Below are 18132 nucleotides of genomic sequence, written 5' to 3' on the forward strand. Positions count from 1 at the left end.
CGCGTTGTCACCGAGCTGACTGTACACATCTACACCGCCCGGTCAAGTAACTGACAATCCAGCAAATTCCCATCGATTGCTAGCATTGATCTGATGGAAACGATGGATTTTAAAATGGAATGGAGGAAGAAACGAAGGGATAAAGGATGCGACCGCCACGCAGACGGTACCGGAGAGAGAATGCAAATAGCGGAGGTCAGCTGGGAGGCAGACACGACATAGCGAGGCAAGGACGTGACGCAGTCGACGAGGCCATCGCAAGACAGTACGGAAGCCGCGGATACCGCAGATCAACAGAGCGTCGAAGAGCACTGAAGTTGTGGAGACGTAGGACCGCAGGGAGCGAGAGTGCACATCGTCGCGGCACGTGTTTTCGAGTGGAGCGGTGCTTCACAACGACTATCGATTGCAGTTGGGCACACAGCCAACGTCGACGGGTCCCATCACGAATACGACTTGGATTTTTGCCAGACACATTGACGTCATTGTTGTTGCGAATCGCAGGGCGACAAGTGTCAAGTACTTAACAGCTTTTCCCGTATCGTTGCTTTTCTAAGAAAGTCTTAAGTCAATCGGTGTGCACAGAACTGCTCTTTGTAAGATTCCGGAACGAGGTAGCTCTTTCTCCTTCTATAGTTCCTTCTTGTTCATTGTTTTCACAGATCTCTGACGAACTAAACCAATTAAGAGAAAAAACGGAAGATAGAGCTTCCAGAAGCAAGAGTGCGTTTGAGTGCCGCCCCCCCACTATGTATTAGCAACTGTAAAACAAATGTTTTACAGTTGCTAATACGTAGTGTAGCAATAATTTTTCCTTCAAACTCGGTTCAGCTCTTTGCACACAAAGGTTGTTTTGCTAGTTTAGTTGGTTTCGATTGGTTCTGCTCACGTTTACCATAGTTATTTCCTGTTCTTAGAGCAGTTTTCTTAAGGATTTCGAATTCTTCACTAATTCTGCTGAGAGACAAGCAAACTAAGGTACCGATAATATCGATCGTCGTTTCATATGGCATAGATGTTTGATCCCACGAAGGTTGTACGAGCAGCACTTGCAGTCCAGTTAACAGATTGAAATGTAAAGTGCATTTCTGTAATCAAGTAATGAGTGATCACGAATGTTCTTGTGTCTTTGGTATCGATCGGAAATGACTGCTTTCCTAGCACAGCAATATTCGCTCCGCCATTCCACCAAATTTTCGACCGGATTATACAGTACGCCCGGAACAAGAGGTATGTGGTGCATTTGCACAAGCAAGGCGAAATGTAGTACGGTCAGAAATTTGCAGCCGTCGTGCCACGATGCGTTGCCATTTAGACGTGTTTTGAGCGACTGGTTTAACTCGTCGGTTACAAAATAATGGAAACCGTTACCTACCTGTACATTCATAAAAAAACCGTGTATATAAAAAGCGGATGGAACCGTTCAGCTTTGCATGTAATCGCGTTTTATCGTTGCATGTAATCATTTTGCAGCATAAAACAAGTCATTTCGTACTGCATGTGCCTACTTATGCTAAGATTCGAGGTTTTTTCGTGTATCGATTCAAGGCGATCGCATCGCACACTTTAAAGGCATCACCCCACGATTCTGGGGTGGTGCGGGTTTCAGGTGGGTTATGCTTATACGGAGTCGTAGATTATGGGGAGGAGGGCGATTCAGTAAAAAAACGGCCCGAAAGATACGGCTTCGAGCGTTCCGGCGCGCTATTTTCTACAACGAGTTCGACTGGAGCGCGCCAGCCTTGTGCACACGCCGCATCTTCAGGGCCGTTTTTTTACGGCAATTAGGAAGAAGTGGACGGAATCACACTCCTCTCCATAATCTACGCTCCCGTATATGAATACACATATGAATGTATGAATACTCCACCTGAAATCCGCACCACCCCAGACTCGTGGGGTGATACGTTTAATGAATGGTCCTTCGAGCAGACAGACGTCGGAATTTTTTTGACTCGAATTTACATAACCTCGTGGCAACAGATCAAATAAAATTACACTGGACATATACAAATCATACATATAATATTATACAATCTTACTTATATCATATCATATCACTCATATCAAACAAAATAGTTCAGCTGTGAATGTTTACTTTCTCACTTTTTTTGATCAAAGACAAATGCCTGCAACGGTTAGAAACACGTCAAAAAATCCAATATTGGATTCCTCATACGTATGCTCACTGTGCTAACAGAAATTCGGGGTATACATAGCGCTATTCGGCACCGCCTTCCTATTCGAGATTTTCCTGAACGAATTTCGCACCTTTTGTATTGTCTAACAGTCGATTTTCCTCTTTCTTCATTTCTTTCTTTTGTTGATTCTTTATTTATCATTATAATTATTATTTGATAGCAGATGGTGCTTGTATAACTTACAAAAATCATCTGATTCAGAAAGAAAAACTAGCAAGTAGCACAGTCAGCCTAGTCCGCAAGTCTTTTTATTTTTCATATTTTCACCTGCGGTGTAGTTATCTATTCCATTGCTCAATAATTATCATAGTTAATCACGCAAATATGTATATGTTAATTTCAATTTGAACAGCAACAAATCTCGTCTGAATTGGTTACTGCCTCGCTTAACATTTGCGTTGCACCAAGCTATTCTTAAATTCTCGCAGTTTTTTTGCTATTCACCTCCTTTATCTTTTCTCATTTTTTGTTTGTATATGTATATTCGTGGATTTTGTAGTCTCCCATCCTATCCTGGAAGATAATTTTGTCAATAGTGATAAAAAGAACCGTCTTTTTTCCCCTTATTTTTCGAAGACGACAATATATTTGAAAGTTCAACTCACATAGCGATGGAACTATTCTTTTTAATAATTAAAGTGTTCTAATGCTGCATGTGTAACCCAAATTCAAAAATTGGTGTCGGCAAGAACCGGCTTTGAACAGCTAAAGTAAACAACGAAGTGTATGAATAGGATAAATTTCTTTGGAAAACAACACAAGAAGCAAGTTAAAAACGAAAACTAATCCGAAGCAAGTTTCTGTTTTGTTCATGAGAGGATTTCAAGGGTCTTTTTTTTTGGAAGTTAGAAAGTGTGTCACCTGCGGCCACCTGTGCTTCTTTCTATGGTTTCAGTCGCTTTTTTTGTTCAATAGCTTCGCACTGGTTGAGTTTGTGGACATTTTCGTTCCCTTATTTCTAAAAGTTCAAATACATTCGAGTCCAAATCGATTGAAAATGACTGCACCTCAGGCATTCTTCCATCATGATTCTTTTACCAGACATCACAATCTTACTGCACTCCCTCTGAGCGCTTGCGAGCGTTTGCATTAGCCTTGCAACGTTTTCTTCTCTTTTTTTCTTTTCTTTTGCAAGCCGGTTTCAGTGCAGCGATGACAGGTGTTCAAACCGCACCAAGTCATTCATGGGTTATGAACTTGCCCTCTGCGGTTCATGCTACTGATTTGCTATAATTTTAGCTCCAGATTCCTATTTTAGGGGTGAGAAACATGTGAAAGTTCGATTGTTTCCTTCGTTTTGAATTCTTGAAAGATCTTTGTTACAGAAGCACTTCTCGCTTTTTGTGCTTTCCGCTCTCCGTTTCTAGTCGATTTCCAAAAAAACTCAATGCAAGTTCTTCTCCAGCAATTTCATCAAGAAGGAAAAGGACGTTTGCACTGTGCGTAGTTCGTTTTAATGATCTGCCTTGAAACTGACAAAGTGCGTGCTCCAATTGAGTCAAAGGAACCTGTCCGAACGAATTGTAATTGCATGAACCGTAAAGGAAAAGAGGGAACTGTCTAGTTCGACGCAAGTGAAGTACTGGAAACTTTTTTTTCAGCATATTCGAGAATCATTCTATTCGATTTTCTTTCCACTTTTACTTTACTTCGGAACAAACTTCTCAGGAACATTTTCTTGAGCAGTTTGTTTGGAATACGTCATGTTAATCTTTTCGTTTGAGGTGTTTTCGAATGTAAAGACGTCCTTTGACATATCCATTTATTATCACAAATGTAGAGCTTTATCTCTAAAAGTCCAAAGATTCGCAGTTCAATGCAACAGGCATAAGTATTCCTTTCATTGCTGTTACTTTTGTTGATGCGGATTAATGACTCAGTTATGTCTGGTCTCCGCCGTCATACCCAGGATTATTCCTCGTGTTTAGTGTCCTCATATATTTTATCTTTCTCATAGTTTTTGTTTCTGGATGCGTACTCTTGCGCACAACGAATATGCTATTCTTTTTTTTTGGGAAGGTAGCATGAAGGTGGTGTTTAGATATGAAATGCGAAGCTCTGTGGCGAAATTTCGAATTCCTATGTCACCGTTCGATATATTCACATCTTCGGCAGCGCTATACAATACAGTAACTTGTGAGTGAGCGAAAGATTGTGGAAAACAGTTGATTTCCCAGCGGGGTTTCGGCGTATTTCAATGAAATATGTTGATGTCAGACTCATGCAACTTTAGAAACAATGGTACATGTGAGTCTAAGTGGGTTCGATGCTTTGGGGTAGGGGACCGTGATGGTTTTTCTTACGCTCATAGCAAGAAATACTACTTCACATGCAGCTTTTCAGGAGCGAATGCTGAAAGTGTTGGAACATGTGTTCGTGCCCTCTAAAGTACTCTAGGCCCTTTAGGTAGTGGCAAGGTTGAGACACACTTACAGCTATCTTTTGTGATCTTATTGTAAAAGAGGAAAAAAGAATTGAGATCTAAAGAAAAGATCTAGATAGGCAATTTGAGCTAACAAAGAGGTGTAGCTGCTTTTTTTTCTTCAAACGCCATCGAAGCGGGTGACATCAAATGCTTCAGCAGTACAGTGTAGAAGGTGTATTTTTCCATTCTTCTCAAATTTCTGTGCCAAACAGGCGATATTGATATTCAAAAGATCCCATACCCTCTAGAAAGAGAAGCCATCTCAACTGAATGAGAATAGGTTATTGCAGTTGGTCAAGACAAGTAAAGGGACATTGCATCAGTTCTCAATTTGCGTGCATAATGCCTTTGCGACAACGAAATATATACCGTGATCCGTACACTTTTACTTGTCGTGTTTCGTATTAGCAGCATGAGCAGTGCATACTTGTGCGCATATTCGATTTATGCAATGTTATGCACGGTACGGAACGTCATTTGCAGGCAGATTCAACGCCAAACGAGGGTGATGAACCGAAAACTACAATCGGAGTATCCGCTTCATCGTTCGGTTTACATCGATGACGTTGAAGAACTCAAAAGACTTCTTTGTGATGATCGCGTCGAGCTGGAAAAACTGGATTGCCGTGGGAGGTAAGAGAACCTCTTCATTTTTCTCAAGGTTTGGAAAAAGCAGTTCAGATTTTTAAATCTTTTAAAATCAGTGACTAATCCATTTCAATTAATACTTGTGCTTGTTGCGAGAGTTTGTACTGATGTTTCTCTATTCTCTCTTCCCAGCTCCAAACACTTTTGGATTTTTCGCTTTTCAGCGAAGGAAATATTTGTGTATTAATATGAGGAGCGGACGCGCTTTAAATAAGCTAATTAGACTTTTAACGGAATTTCTATTATTGGAGCTTCAAATAAATTCGAGCATTTAATACTAGCATATTACTTGTGTACTGCTGAAAAAGGGTTCAATAGGAGTATTATATATATATATATATATATATATATATATATATATATATATATATATATATATATATATATATTTTTTTTATATATATATATATATATATATATATATATATATATATATATATATATATATATATATATATATATATACTGTTCTGCAATGACCAATCATTTGGAGTAAGGTAGTCCTTTTAGTTTTTCTCTGTTGAATGGAAAGGGATTCCGGAAACTTTGGTTCATAACGGAATTTGGCTAGAACTGTTTCAAAGCGGCCAGGTTTTATCCTTTTTAATTTGTTGATGCATAAGTTTGGAAGTTTTTAATCGCGCGCACGCCTTGCCGAGAACGAGCTTCGAGTAGGAGGATGAAGTTAAGGAGTTTAGTTTGAAATGTGCATGGTAGGCTCCGCCTTTTCCGCACGGATCAGAAGGGCTACCAACAGAAGTCAGATAAAGAGCAGAGATCACCTCTACTTTGCTGGATTATAATCGGGTTGCCCGTGCTCAAGAAGGGCTGGATCCCACTTTTCATCATTGTTTAGTTTTGCAGAACACCTTTAATGCTTGCGGTGACGTTAGGACATAAGGAATGTGCTTCTGAACTTTTGAAACGAGGTGCTGATGCAGACGCTCAAAATAAAGGTTCGTTTTCGTACATTTGTGCCTGTTGTTCGCCTCGTTCTATGCTTTTCTAACCAATTGTTTAAGGAATGTGGTCGGTTAGCCATGAAGCGATATCTTATGGCGACCCTGAGTTGGTGAAAACCGTTATCACGTATCGTGATCATCAAAGAAGCGTGAGAGGAGCCCATAGTATGAAAAATTGCCTGAAAACTTTAGAGGTCTGTGCGCTTCCTTTGACTTAGTTTTTCATCTTAATGCATAAATCATTTTTGAGTGGTTTCTGCCGCTTTCCATTTCAAACTCTCATTTTATCACCTTGATCACCTTGACTCCCGTTGATCTTCGAACTGGTCGAGCGGGCGCCAGTAATTCTTCCATTTGTCCCGATCGCGTGCCAGAGTAGCCCAGTGGTTCCTCCTTTCGCGTGAGACACGAAGAGCATCATATTTTTCTTTGAAGGACTTCGTGAAGAAATCTGATCGTGATCGGGTCGGCAGTCTTCCTGTAGTGCGCTTAATATCGCGGGGAACCCAGTCGCTCACGGCTCTGGTCCAACGGTCGTCATTAAAGCGCATCACGTGTCCGGCCCACCTTATTTTACTTTCCTTGGCAAACGCGGCGGCGTCTCTAATCTTCGATCGCTGACGTAGGAGAGAACTTCGAATCCCGTCCCTCACTTGCGTGAAACGGGATACTCCTAGCATCACTCTCTCAATTGCGCGTTCAATGACGCTCACAGCGTTTTCTTCCTGCTTGCGAAATGCCCAGGTTTCCGAAACATAGGTCAAAGCAGGAAGTACGGTGGTGTTGAAGAGGTGAGCACGGAGCCGGGTGTTCCTGGTCTTCTTCACTACATCCTCGATGCTCTTGTACGCTCCCCAAGCCGCTCGTCTCCTCCTGCCCAGCTGGGGGGGGGGGGGTCAGGTCGTTCATCATGTTCAGTTCCCGACCCAGATAAACGTAGCTGGTGCATTCGGATATGTTCGTTCCGTTGAGCGTGAATGGGGCATCCGAGACCCATCCGTTCCGCATGAACATCGTCTTTTGTAGATTCAGCTGAAGACCGATGCATCCACATGTTTCGTCGAATTCGGTCAGCATTCGTTCCGCTTGGCTGATGCTAGGTGTTATCAGTACGATGTCATCAGCAAAGCGCAAATGGTGTAGCTGCCGACCATCAACCTTCACTCCCATGTCGTCCCATTCCAACTTTCGCATTGCGTTCTCGAGGGTGGCTGTGAATATTTTGGGTGAAATTGTATCACCCTGTCGGACTCCCCTCTTCACGTCAATGATGATGTTCTTGTAGAATGGCGAAATTCCGGTCGTGAAGTTACTGTACAACTCTCGAAGTACCTTTATGTACTGAGTAGGGACGCCTTGGTTGTCCAAGGCTTCCACGACCGCTTCCGTCTCAACTGAGTCGAAGGCCTTTTTCAAGTCGATGAAGGTGAGACAGAGCGGCATCTTGTACTCTCGTGATACCTCGATGAGTTTCGAAACAGTGTGAATGTGGTCAATCGTGCTGAATCTTTTTCGAAACCCTGCTTGCTCGCATGGCTGTCCTTCATCCAAGACTTTTTCAAACCTATTAAGGATTACTCTTGTAAAGAGCTTGTAGATGACGGACAGTAGGCAGATTGGACGATACTTGCTGATGTCATGTGGATCTCCCTTTTTATACAGCAACACGGTTTCGCTGGTCTTCCACTGTTTAGGAACCTTGCATTCCGACAGATAACGTGTAAAGAGCCTCGCCAGGGTGTTGATGAGTACTGGCGGAAGGCTCTTCAGGTGTTCTGGTCTTATTCTGTCGGGACCGGGTGCCGTACGATTTCTTACCGACATGATAGCATGTCGTATTTCGGACGGGAGAACCACTGGAATGACTTGTCCATCTTCCCTCAGATAGTGAGGAGGCAAGTGGACATGGCTGTCGAAGAGATCAGAGTGGAAGTCGTAGATGATTTTCTCCATCCCCCTTCTCGATGCAATGGCTGTTCCGTTTGGGTTCCAGAGAGCAGTCATCCTCGTCTTGCGACTGGCGAAGTCTCGACGGGCATAGCGGATGCTTTTCCCCGCCTCTGCAGCTTCAGCCAGCACTTCTGCTCTTAACTCTTTAAGGTCTTCCTTTATCGCCTCTCTGCAAAGCCTTACGAGCTCGGACGTGAGTTCTTGGTTCCCTGCGGCTCGTGCTGCTCCACGCTGGCGTATCAGCTCAAGAGTTTCAAGAGACAGGCGCCTCTTGGTGGTTTTAAAACTCTCAGCCTTCTTCGCGCAGTCGTGAAGAAGTTGTTCAACAAGCCGGTCATATTCCTCGTCGATGTTGTCCGTTGCGGAATCTTCCCAAAAGCCGGCTAGCGTAGCGAAGAGATCCCAATTGATGGTAGTCCTGGGATTTCTCTCTCTCTCTGAACTTGGCGGCTTTCTCTGCTCTCCTTGTGAAGGAAAATCTTTCTCGGGGGAGGCGATGGTCCGATCCCGTATAGAACTTTGGTACAACACCAACGTCCGTCAGGCAGAACCTTTTATTGACGATGATGTGGTCTATTTCATTACGATACCCTCCACCGGGTGATTCCCACGTCCAGGGTAGAGAGGAGGGCTTCTGGAATTGCGAGTTCCCATGGATGGTCTTGGTCGCCATGATGAACTCGGAGAGCCTCTCTCCCTGGTCATTCCATTGTAGGCCGTGGGTCCCGATGTGAAGTTCCTTCTTGGGCCAACCTTAGCGTTGAAATCGCCAATTATGACCTTGTAGAAGGCATGGTCTTCTCGGTAGAACTTCTCCAGGTCCATATAGAAAGCTTCGACTTCTTCTTCTTCGTAGCTTGATGTTGGAGCGTAAGCGACGAAGATAGTCAAGGCTGGTATTGGGCCACATCTTCTCATCCGCAGACGTCCGATTCGGGTCGTAAGTTGTTCAAAAGAGTCGATATTTTTTGCCATACTCGTGTTGACGAGGACGCCAACTCCACCAACACCTCTACTGTCGCATTTTCCTAAGAACAGTTCTTCTCCAGTTTCATATACGGCGTTGAGAGGGTGACGTCGTCTCGTCTCGGTCAGTTCGATGACGTCGTACTTGATCTTCTTGGCTTGCATCATCAGATCTTCGATGGCCGCTTCCGATGCAAGCGTACGTACGTTATAAGTACAGATCGCCATCCTAGTCCTTTTCCGTTTTGGTAGCCTACATGACTCCTGCAACCCCGTCCTACCTGGCGCTACCGTACCAGGCTTTCCTCCGGAATCAGGAGACTCTTTTCTATTACTGTGTTTTGCTTAAAAATTTTAAAACCCATGGGCAGGTTGCAAGCCTCTAGTCCCATGAGTTTCTGGGAGAACTTTCGTTCTCCCGGTGTGGACATGTGGAGCTTATTTGTTGGAGGCGACTCCAAACCGCCTCCCTTGCACCTCCCAGTCACTTGATTGCAGGCTTTTGGCCGGACCGACGTGGGATACAAGGATGTCATGAGTCAGTCCTGGCTCAGCAGAAACAGGGAGTCCATCCCCTGAATCCACCTGCGTCTCTGGGCAAGCGCAAGGTCGCTTTTGGTCCGCGATTAGCCCCCTATCCGCCACCCGGGGACGCGCCACGTAGCCTCGCGACTAACTGGATGTGATCCCTCTAGTGAGGGAGATCCGTGGCTCATTTTATACACCATTAAATTAATTAAAAATGAAGACTTATCAGCGACTGAATCCCCACATCCCTTCTTGATGTTGCACACACCTGCAGCACACAGTGCAAAGTGAAATAATTTTAAAAGATTTTCCTTGGATGATACCTCGAAAGCGTCGCGCAGGACAGAAGGTTTGGTACACTTGGGCACTTTTTCAATTCGAAGCTTGTCAAAAGAAGAGAGGTCCCTACAATGAATGGACTACATCGAAGAGTGTCTCATTTTAAATGAAGGAAAATTCTGTTCGGTTTTTTTTCTTCTGGTCCAATCCGTCCCAACTCATAAGTGCGGATATTTCGGAGTGAGTAATCGACGCAGTGGACCACATCTTTGCTATAGAAACATGGGGGAGGTACAGAACGGAGCAAATGTCTTTAGTGGTTATAGTGATGGTGTTTAATGATTTATCAAATGTCATACGACGCAAATCTATATGGTTCCTGCGAACACCATGTACGCAGAGAATTCAATCGATTGATGCAAATTATCTGCGAAAATATACGTCGGGAGCGCAGGAGGCAGAAGTTTTTCCCACTTACAGTAGTGGTCCGATCAAGATCAATCCACTCGATTTTGCATCTCATGCTTTATCACTGGACCATGCTTTATCCTGACGGCATGGTTTTGTGCAAAGTGCGAGTTACTCTCGCTGCAGTGAAAAGATCGTTCTAAGTACGTGCTGCGTTTGAGCATTATCGAGATGGAGGCCTCGAACTGGATTCTGGAGCAAGTGTCCGCCATTTCCTGGAGTTTAGTTGACGAAGTGAACAGAGTTGCGCTACCTAGATGCTCTCCTATCGGGTACGGCACGGTTAATGTAACATTCCATTGTAATTTTAACAATGAAGCGAAGACAAATTATTCTATGGAGAGATTATGCGGACATTCGTTGCGATAAGAAAGTGCTGAACCACTTGAAGAGTGAGTACCTTAGCACGGTCAGAGGTGAGTGGCGTTTCAGGGTATGGAATTCTTGGCAATAAGTACAACCGAACTCACACAACTCTGGTCTCTTCACATAATGAAAGTAAAAACTTGATGTGGTTGTAGCGAAGCAGTGCACAGATGATTGTAGTTTCGATCGCATAGAAAGCGAAGTGCAGCGTTTACTATGGTTCGGTTGCAAAAGAGGAATATCGCAAAGCACTGTGCACATGGCTTGGAACAGTCGAGTCAAAACGAACTAATGCTCGTTGCAGTTGCGTTAGCGGCGCGGTGGGACTAGCGGTCGGGACTTAAGGGGACCCTCTCTCTGCTCATAACTGCAGTCCGCGTGGAGCTAGCGAGTATCCACCGCGATACCAACTGTTAGCTCCATGGTTCTTCCAGCGTTTATCCTCAAAGCGACCGTTGCTGAGGTTTCATCACTATTCTATTACTTTTCCTTGCTTCTGTCCCGTTTTAAAAGTTCAATTTTTTGCAACACATACAGTGAAAAAGAAACGTGCTAGTCCTTAGTTTTGATTTTTCAGAAATCTCCTGACTTTTATTGCGAAATGAGCTGGGAATTTGCGAGTTGGGTTCCCTTTATCAGTCGAATGTGTCCTTCTGATACTTACAAGGTAATAATCCTACGTACTCAATTCTATCAACGATTGCGAATTCCTCAATCTGCAGATTTACAAACAAGGTTCAAAAGTTAGGATTGATACGACGCTAGTCGGATTTGAAGCTTCAAGCTGGAAACGAGGAAATCAAACCTATATATTTCGATTGGATGAAAATGAAGCGCCACAGTTCATAATTGTTGACCACGAATCAAAAACGGTAAGCATTTCCTGCATGAATTGGAATTGTTCTTGATAGTGGACACTGCAGGCAACCATTCAAACTCTCCGTGATGATGAGCCCTTTGAAGATTTTGTACCCACTGAAAGTGCAGTGGAACTACGGTTGGTTTGTTTCCTTATAGTTAGTTCTATTTATGCTGATATTAGGTTCATCACAACAGCTCCAATGAGAATCTTCAAACCAATAACAATTCTCCATATTTTGACAGATATATATTTCAATTTGGATTTCTTTTAAGATTTTTGGGATTTAATCCAACACACATAACTTGCTATCTATGCTCAACTGTACTCACAATTGCATCAAGAATGCAGCTTTCAGGATGACATCGCCAATATCGACTACTTTCATTGATGTGGACAAAATCGGCTTTGAACGATCTTACCGAGGTGGCCTACTTGGCTGGATAAGCAGTACTGAGAAAACGGAGACAATCGATGAATTTGAATGCAAGGTGCAGTGCTTTATAGTGAAACGTTTCACAGCTTTCCTGTAACAACTACAGACAAGTTTTTGTAATTCTCGAAGTTAAGAAGAAAAGCTTGAATTCCTTTTTCCGTGAGTTATTTCTGAACAAAGCGTACATAGTCACCGAACATGATCAAGAGGGTCAACGCGATACCTCCTTGCATCAAGCTCAACACTGGCTGTATGTTGAAAATTCTCAAATAGAATTATTTGTGAATTCACGGTTTCTTTAATATCAAACAATGTCTTTTGTCCATCTTTCCTACAGAGCATGTATTCCAGGTTTTCAACGCATCAAACGTGAACCTTGTAACTAAAACTAGAAAAGAGCATTTGTCGGAACAGGATTGCTCGCGCGCAAGGCAGGTAATGGTTATCTTCTTTATCGTGTTTTCAATTCTGTGTGCGCAATGGAATTCATTTTTTTCAAGGATGAGAATCCGAATCTCCTTTCTAATCTCTTGAGTACAATTGTTAGGACAGAAACAAGCGAGGAGTCTACCACTGACAATTTGATTGATAGCGGTCTGACTGTAGATGAATACTTGGATGAAGAATTTCCTCTAAACGGTGACATCGGTATGTTCAATACATTTTCAAAAACTGTTTGATGTCGTTGAAGGTCTAATTGCAGGCAGACCTAAACGAGTAACGAAGAAGTCGAATAATTTCAAGGCGACACTGTGGTTGGCTGAGGACTACCCACTTTCATTCCAAGTTTGTCACAAGTTTTCATTACATTTTAGCTAAGAGGTCCGATTAGGAGTTGTCAAGAAAGATGCTCGAGAAATAGTGCTCAGACAAGGAGGAAGAGATTCTTGGATTTTAGGAACAAGTGATGCCTATAGTTGACTTGATGGCTGCTAATAGTGCCCATTTCGCACGCTTACACAATTTTATACGTATGCAACTACCGGCAGGTTTTCCCGTGAGAATAGGTGGGTAGTCATTTGTGTTTCAGGAAGTTTCATAGTGAATAAAGGAGCTAGTTGTTTCTCCAAAATCCTCGTACATGGTGGTAATCTTAGGATTTTTAGTAAAGTGTCGTCTGCAACTTCTATGTGTTAGAATTTCTTGACTTTGAATTATTAAATATCATTCCCAGAGATTCCACTATTCCACGTCGTCAGCGCAAAAATCACCTTTGGACAGATCAATGAACCAGGTCCTTTCGTGACTCCTCTTGAGACCACGGTAATATTTTTCGGTAACTACCTTTCTCTTGAAAGTGTTAGTGCGTAGTTTTTAGACCGGTTTCAAAGTTACGGCTGTTGCTATAGATGATGACCTCTTCAAGATACCAGTATCATATCGAACCATTGATGAAATTAATGCGACTCTGTGGTGGCCGGAGGATGAACAGGACATGTCAAGTTTGCATGGCGGCGCTGCTCCTAGTTGTAATAACGTTTTCCATACTTCTGGAATGATTCTATCTACGGTTGCTTTGAATTTTTTTCTTCGCCCATACTATCTCTTTCTAGATCACCCTTCCATGCAGCAGCAAGAAGAGATGCTTTTGCAGCTTGCAATTCAGGAGAGTTTCCGAAGTGGTGGATCGGATACCTCTGCTTACTCCAGTATAGGTAGTATTTCTGAATATGCCTTTGGCAACAACCATAGTTTTTTCCTTTTATAGTTTACTATGAAGCGCCCAACGTTGTTTTCTTACAGTCAAAGTGATTTGGCTGATGTCAGGAGAGTAATGGATGTGCATGTCATTTATATCGCATTTATAGGTCAGCTAGTTACTAATGCAGTACCAGCATATGATGAGGAGGCTGAGGAACAAAGACAACTAGCCTTAGCAATAGAGGAAAGCCTCCGTATGTCTGGGTTACCTCCAACTGAGCCTAACGTGGTCGCAGACGAGGTAAGGTTCACCAGGCTCAAAGTTATACCGCAATAATCGTATTATTAAAATTTGTACAACTTATACGACATTCGATACACTTTATCCGTTTATTGGTAACATTTTATGTCTCGTGTATATCATCTCTTAAAGGCATCACCCCACGAATCTGACGTGATATTGATTTCCAGTTGTCAAAGACTATACGGGATCGTAGATTGCAGAAACGGGACGGATTCCACTCATTTATTTCTAATCGACGTAGAAAACGGCCCAAAAGATGCAGCTTCGAGCGTTCCTGGGTGCTATTTTCTACGAGTTCGATTGGAGTGTGTCACCCCTGTGCACGCGCCGCATGTTCCGGGCCGTTTTTTTTACGGCAACTAGGGAGAAATGGACGGAATCACTCTCTTCCCCACAATCTAAGACCCCGTATAGGCATAACCCACTCGAAACCCGCACCACTCCAGATTCGTGGGGTGATGCCTTTAACCGTTTCTCTTTTCCTCTGGGTGGCTGTGCCGGAGTTGGTAGGAGGTTCCACTGTAACTGCATGGTCGATGGGTCAATATCACTCCAGAGCCAAGCAGGTTTTTCATTTCTCCGGCGTCGATAAATTGACTTGCGTCCGTAAACTCTGAACAATTCTTAACTGAAGTGAACGTGGTGCCGCTCCCCAAGCAGATTGATTAACGCCAAACACTTTATCCACTCGCACATGCTTAGCCTATACTCATATCTATACTTTTAGCATCTTTCGCGGAATATTATCAAGATCGATAGTATAGGACGTAAGTTTCCTTAGTACAGAGTCCCACATTTTATATCCGTGCTCAGATTTGCATTTGGCATTTACGTGGGATTACGCTTTCCCCATGCATGAAACTAGAGATTCGCTGTGCACATGCTACAAATGCATGTGCTCTTTGGCAGACTTAAGGTAGCTCTGATCTGATCCAGATTTTTTATTTTCTCATTCTTTCTTTGTTATCTCCACTTCCTTCCAAAACCTCTCCCTCCAATTTTCGCACTTTCATGACAGCAAAACTCTTCTTCTATGCTGACTTAATTGCGTGTTCTTTCAGCCCGAGGATAGTCTCGCTTTGGCATTGCGTCTCTCACGTGACGAAGAGCAGCGGCGAAAAGAAGAAGCACAAAGAGAGGAGGAAGAGCTTGAAAGAATTTTGCAGTTGTCACTGGTAGATAAATAGTTGTTTTTATCTCCAGTCTTGCGGACTTTCTGTATATATCGAGCTACTGATTGTTCATAAGTCCGCTTTTTTCACCTCAGCTCAACAATTAACTGTTCAGTATGTCAGTCTGATGACACTTGTTTTACCAACGGTTATACTAAATGGTATGTGTCAAATCACTAGTCTTCCAAGTTCTTTGTGTTTTTGCTTTGGTTTTTAGACCTTTTTAACGTGCTGATGACATTTTTCTTCAGTTCTTCAGGTTCCCTTTTTTAATGTTATGTTGATATACTTTCTAGATCTCTTTCTCGTACCCGTTGATCGGTGTATCTATCCATAGGCACATATGATCGTACTATGATACTTTTGATAACTGTGTGGCCAAAACCCCAACCGTTGTAGCTTGTTGTGATGCTGTTGACAATACTTGAACTACTCCCATTGAAATAACTTATTGTGATCTTTTGCTCCTTTTGAAATGTGCAACTTAACTTTATGAACGAGACACACTTGCTGCACTCTTGATTTCATTGTGTTAGGAATATTGTAGGGCATTTTGCAGAAACATTCTACAATTGTCGTTAAAGGCATCATTCCACGAATCTGAAGTGGTGCGGGTTTCAGGTGGGTTATGCCCTTGCGGGGTCGTAGATTATAAAGAGGAGGGTGATTCCGTCCATTTCTTCCTAATTACCGTAAAAAACGGCGTGGAAGATATGACTTCGAGCGTTCCGGCGCGCTATTTTCCATAGCGAGCTCGATTGGAGCGCGCCAGCCTTGTGCATGCGCCGCATCTTCCGGGCCGTTTTTTACGGCAATTAGAAAGAAATGGACGGAATCACCCTCCAATACATAATCTAGGACCCCGTATAGGAGCGCTCCACCTGAAATCCGCACCACCCCACATTCGTGGGGTGATCCCTTTAAATCGTAGTCATGCTGTGGAATATTACTGTAAGTAACAATTTTGAGCAATTTCCTCCAGTCGGATGATAGCATATTAGGAACTGTAATGTTACATAATCTTACCTGTTGTAGCTTTTGGTAAAAGAAAACAATATATGCAGGAAATAGGATATTATGTACTAAATGTCTTTCGAAACGTCGAGTATTAGAGCAGTAGTGTCGAGCATAGTCGAGTCAATACGACCAGGAGCTCGGTGCAGTTGTGTAGGCGGCTGCGCTCGAAGCGGCGCGGCAGACCGTAACGATTAGTGTCGAGGTTGGACCATAGCTACCACCAATCATTGCTTCGAGTCCGAGTCACCAATTCCGATTGAAGGTAATGAAGGTTCCATCTCGATAGCAGCCTCTGGTTCTCCCGCCCCGATTCGAGGGGTAGCGCAAGGGTTGTTATATTTTAGCTCGGATACAATTTATTTGGTTTTTCAAACTCGTTCCGCTCTTTCGTCAGTTCTTTCTCAGGGGGAATTTTCAAACAAAGAAGTGCGACCACGAAAAGAGTAGGTGATGGTTTCCACACAAGAAGCTAAACCATGTGTATCCAGTCATATCTACTTCGACGAGCGTTTTGAAGAAGGTTATACGAGATCGAAATCTAAAACCCAATCTCGAACTGTGAATAAAATAGTGAGGAACCCACGTGCAGGTGGAATTCCTATGTGCATCCGTTTCATCTCTGACTCGTTCCGCTTTTTTTTTCTGCGAGACGCAGCTACAGGATGTGTGTATTGTTGTATCGGTGAATATCCCGAACAGTAGCATCAATCAACAACTGGTACGTCATGGACTCTACGCTAGGCAGTATAGCATGTCGAAATGTTCCGTTATTTGTCCGTTATACGGCAAGACTGGAGACTGCGCGAAGGTCGAAGTAATTTACCGTTTGGAGTGTTTTGCGTGAAATGCCATTTATATCAGAGGAACTGCAAAAATGCTGAGATTACGTATCAGAACATCTGGGTAGTAAAAGACGTGGAAGTTCGATAACGCCATTAAAACGGGACAAGAAAGAGAAACATGATGGAATGACTTCGGCATAAAGTGTAAGATATCAGCTTACGAGAAAGAAACATCTGCCAGGAAGACATTAGAAACATTCTGAATTTTCGTCAGGAATCCATCCATGGATAAAAAAATGAGTGCTCCATTACTATGAGTTCATGTCGTTCGTAACCCCGTATGGGCTGCAAGATTGTCCCACATGCATTTCCTTAACACTATCTAAACACAAGTACTTAAGGATACTGCACAGTGCGTAGATCTCATTCGTCTTGTGTGACAATCTGTAGGAACGCGGTGGTTCGGCAGCCCTTCTAGTCGGTGAGAGTGGTCAGTTTGGTTTCCCTTTGGAGTTCTTGCATAGCGTACTCAGAAGGATATGGAGGCTTGGAGGAAGAGGAGAGAGGAAGAATTTGATGGAACATGAATAGCATCAAAGACTTCGAACTATTTTCAGGCCTTTGATAAAGAGGAAGTTGTCGAAACGTCAGGCGTCATGAATAAAGTTCCACCAAAACCTCGTTGGCAAAACAAGAAAACATAAATCCAGTACACCGTGTGGATGTTTGAGGAAAAGAGGACTCGGAGATTGTTAAGCGTAGGCAGTTTCCTTTCGTGAAGCTTATTTGGATAACTGGGCAACCGATCGATTCTTCTACCTATTTTGTGTACTCGCTTGTACTCAGATGAGATTATTTATTTGTTGAAAAAACCACAGACTACAAAGATTATGCTGTTTTAATTATATATGTCTTCTGATTTTAAAATTCTTCTAATATAGCTGTCATGGTTTTTTTTCAAGAAATCTTCCTATCCATATAGCTATAATTCTACACAAATTAGTTTTGAAGGCATGCTTTCTTCTAATGGATGGTATCCTCGAAAAGCATCTATCAATAAGTAACTTTACCTATTGCAGAGCAGATGAATCACTCGTGACGTATGTTTCCGTCGTCTCTAGGTCTGCA

The 18132-nt window shown here is 42.9% G+C and overlaps 3 protein-coding genes across 7 annotated transcripts; 2 read left to right on the forward strand and 1 right to left on the reverse strand.

Annotated features, from left to right (window-relative positions):
* Window positions 1-146: 146 nt before the first annotated feature.
* Window positions 147-6615, forward strand: RB195_011389 (uncharacterized protein; the record flags this gene model as incomplete). 3 transcript variants are annotated; one of them, XM_064192776.1, is made up of 7 exons in its annotated part: window positions 147-265; window positions 933-978; window positions 1162-1230; window positions 4258-4337; window positions 5110-5259; window positions 6139-6230; window positions 6297-6454. In XM_064192776.1, 7 exons carry the CDS (start codon window positions 147-149, stop codon window positions 6452-6454), a joined length of 714 nt encoding a protein of 237 aa, XP_064050357.1. The 3 variants fall into 3 exon arrangements, with proteins under 3 accessions (XP_064050357.1, XP_064050358.1, XP_064050359.1); XM_064192775.1 differs by lacking the exons at window positions 933-978; window positions 4258-4337; XM_064192774.1 differs by lacking the exons at window positions 147-265; window positions 933-978; window positions 1162-1230; window positions 4258-4337 and adding an exon at window positions 6487-6615 and having other exon boundaries at window positions 5135-5259; window positions 6297-6430.
* Window positions 6533-9380, reverse strand: RB195_011390 (uncharacterized protein; the record flags this gene model as incomplete). 2 transcript variants are annotated; one of them, XM_064192778.1, is made up of 3 exons in its annotated part: window positions 6533-7062; window positions 7163-8623; window positions 8777-9380. In XM_064192778.1, 3 exons carry the CDS (start codon window positions 9378-9380, stop codon window positions 6533-6535), a joined length of 2595 nt encoding a protein of 864 aa, XP_064050360.1. The 2 variants fall into 2 exon arrangements, with proteins under 2 accessions (XP_064050360.1, XP_064050361.1); XM_064192777.1 differs by having other exon boundaries at window positions 6936-8623.
* Window positions 9381-10740: 1360 nt separating this feature from the next.
* On the forward strand, window positions 10741-17629 carry RB195_011391 (uncharacterized protein; the record flags this gene model as incomplete). Of its 2 annotated transcripts, XM_064192779.1 has the most annotated exons (16): window positions 10741-10860; window positions 11371-11460; window positions 11516-11665; window positions 11717-11790; window positions 12011-12143; window positions 12440-12523; window positions 12589-12736; window positions 12792-12874; window positions 12987-13095; window positions 13263-13351; window positions 13407-13557; window positions 13642-13743; window positions 13897-14030; window positions 15095-15208; window positions 17455-17494; window positions 17622-17629. In XM_064192779.1, 16 exons carry the CDS (start codon window positions 10741-10743, stop codon window positions 17627-17629), a joined length of 1629 nt encoding a protein of 542 aa, XP_064050362.1. The 2 variants fall into 2 exon arrangements, with proteins under 2 accessions (XP_064050362.1, XP_013302730.2); XM_013447276.2 differs by lacking the exons at window positions 10741-10860; window positions 17455-17494; window positions 17622-17629 and adding an exon at window positions 11215-11256 and having other exon boundaries at window positions 15095-15220.
* Between the last annotated feature and the right edge of the window lie 503 nt (window positions 17630-18132).

This window comes from Necator americanus, chromosome III, assembly GCF_031761385.1.
Source record: "Necator americanus strain Aroian chromosome III, whole genome shotgun sequence".
NCBI classification, from domain to species: Eukaryota; Metazoa; Nematoda; class Chromadorea; order Rhabditida; family Ancylostomatidae; genus Necator; species Necator americanus.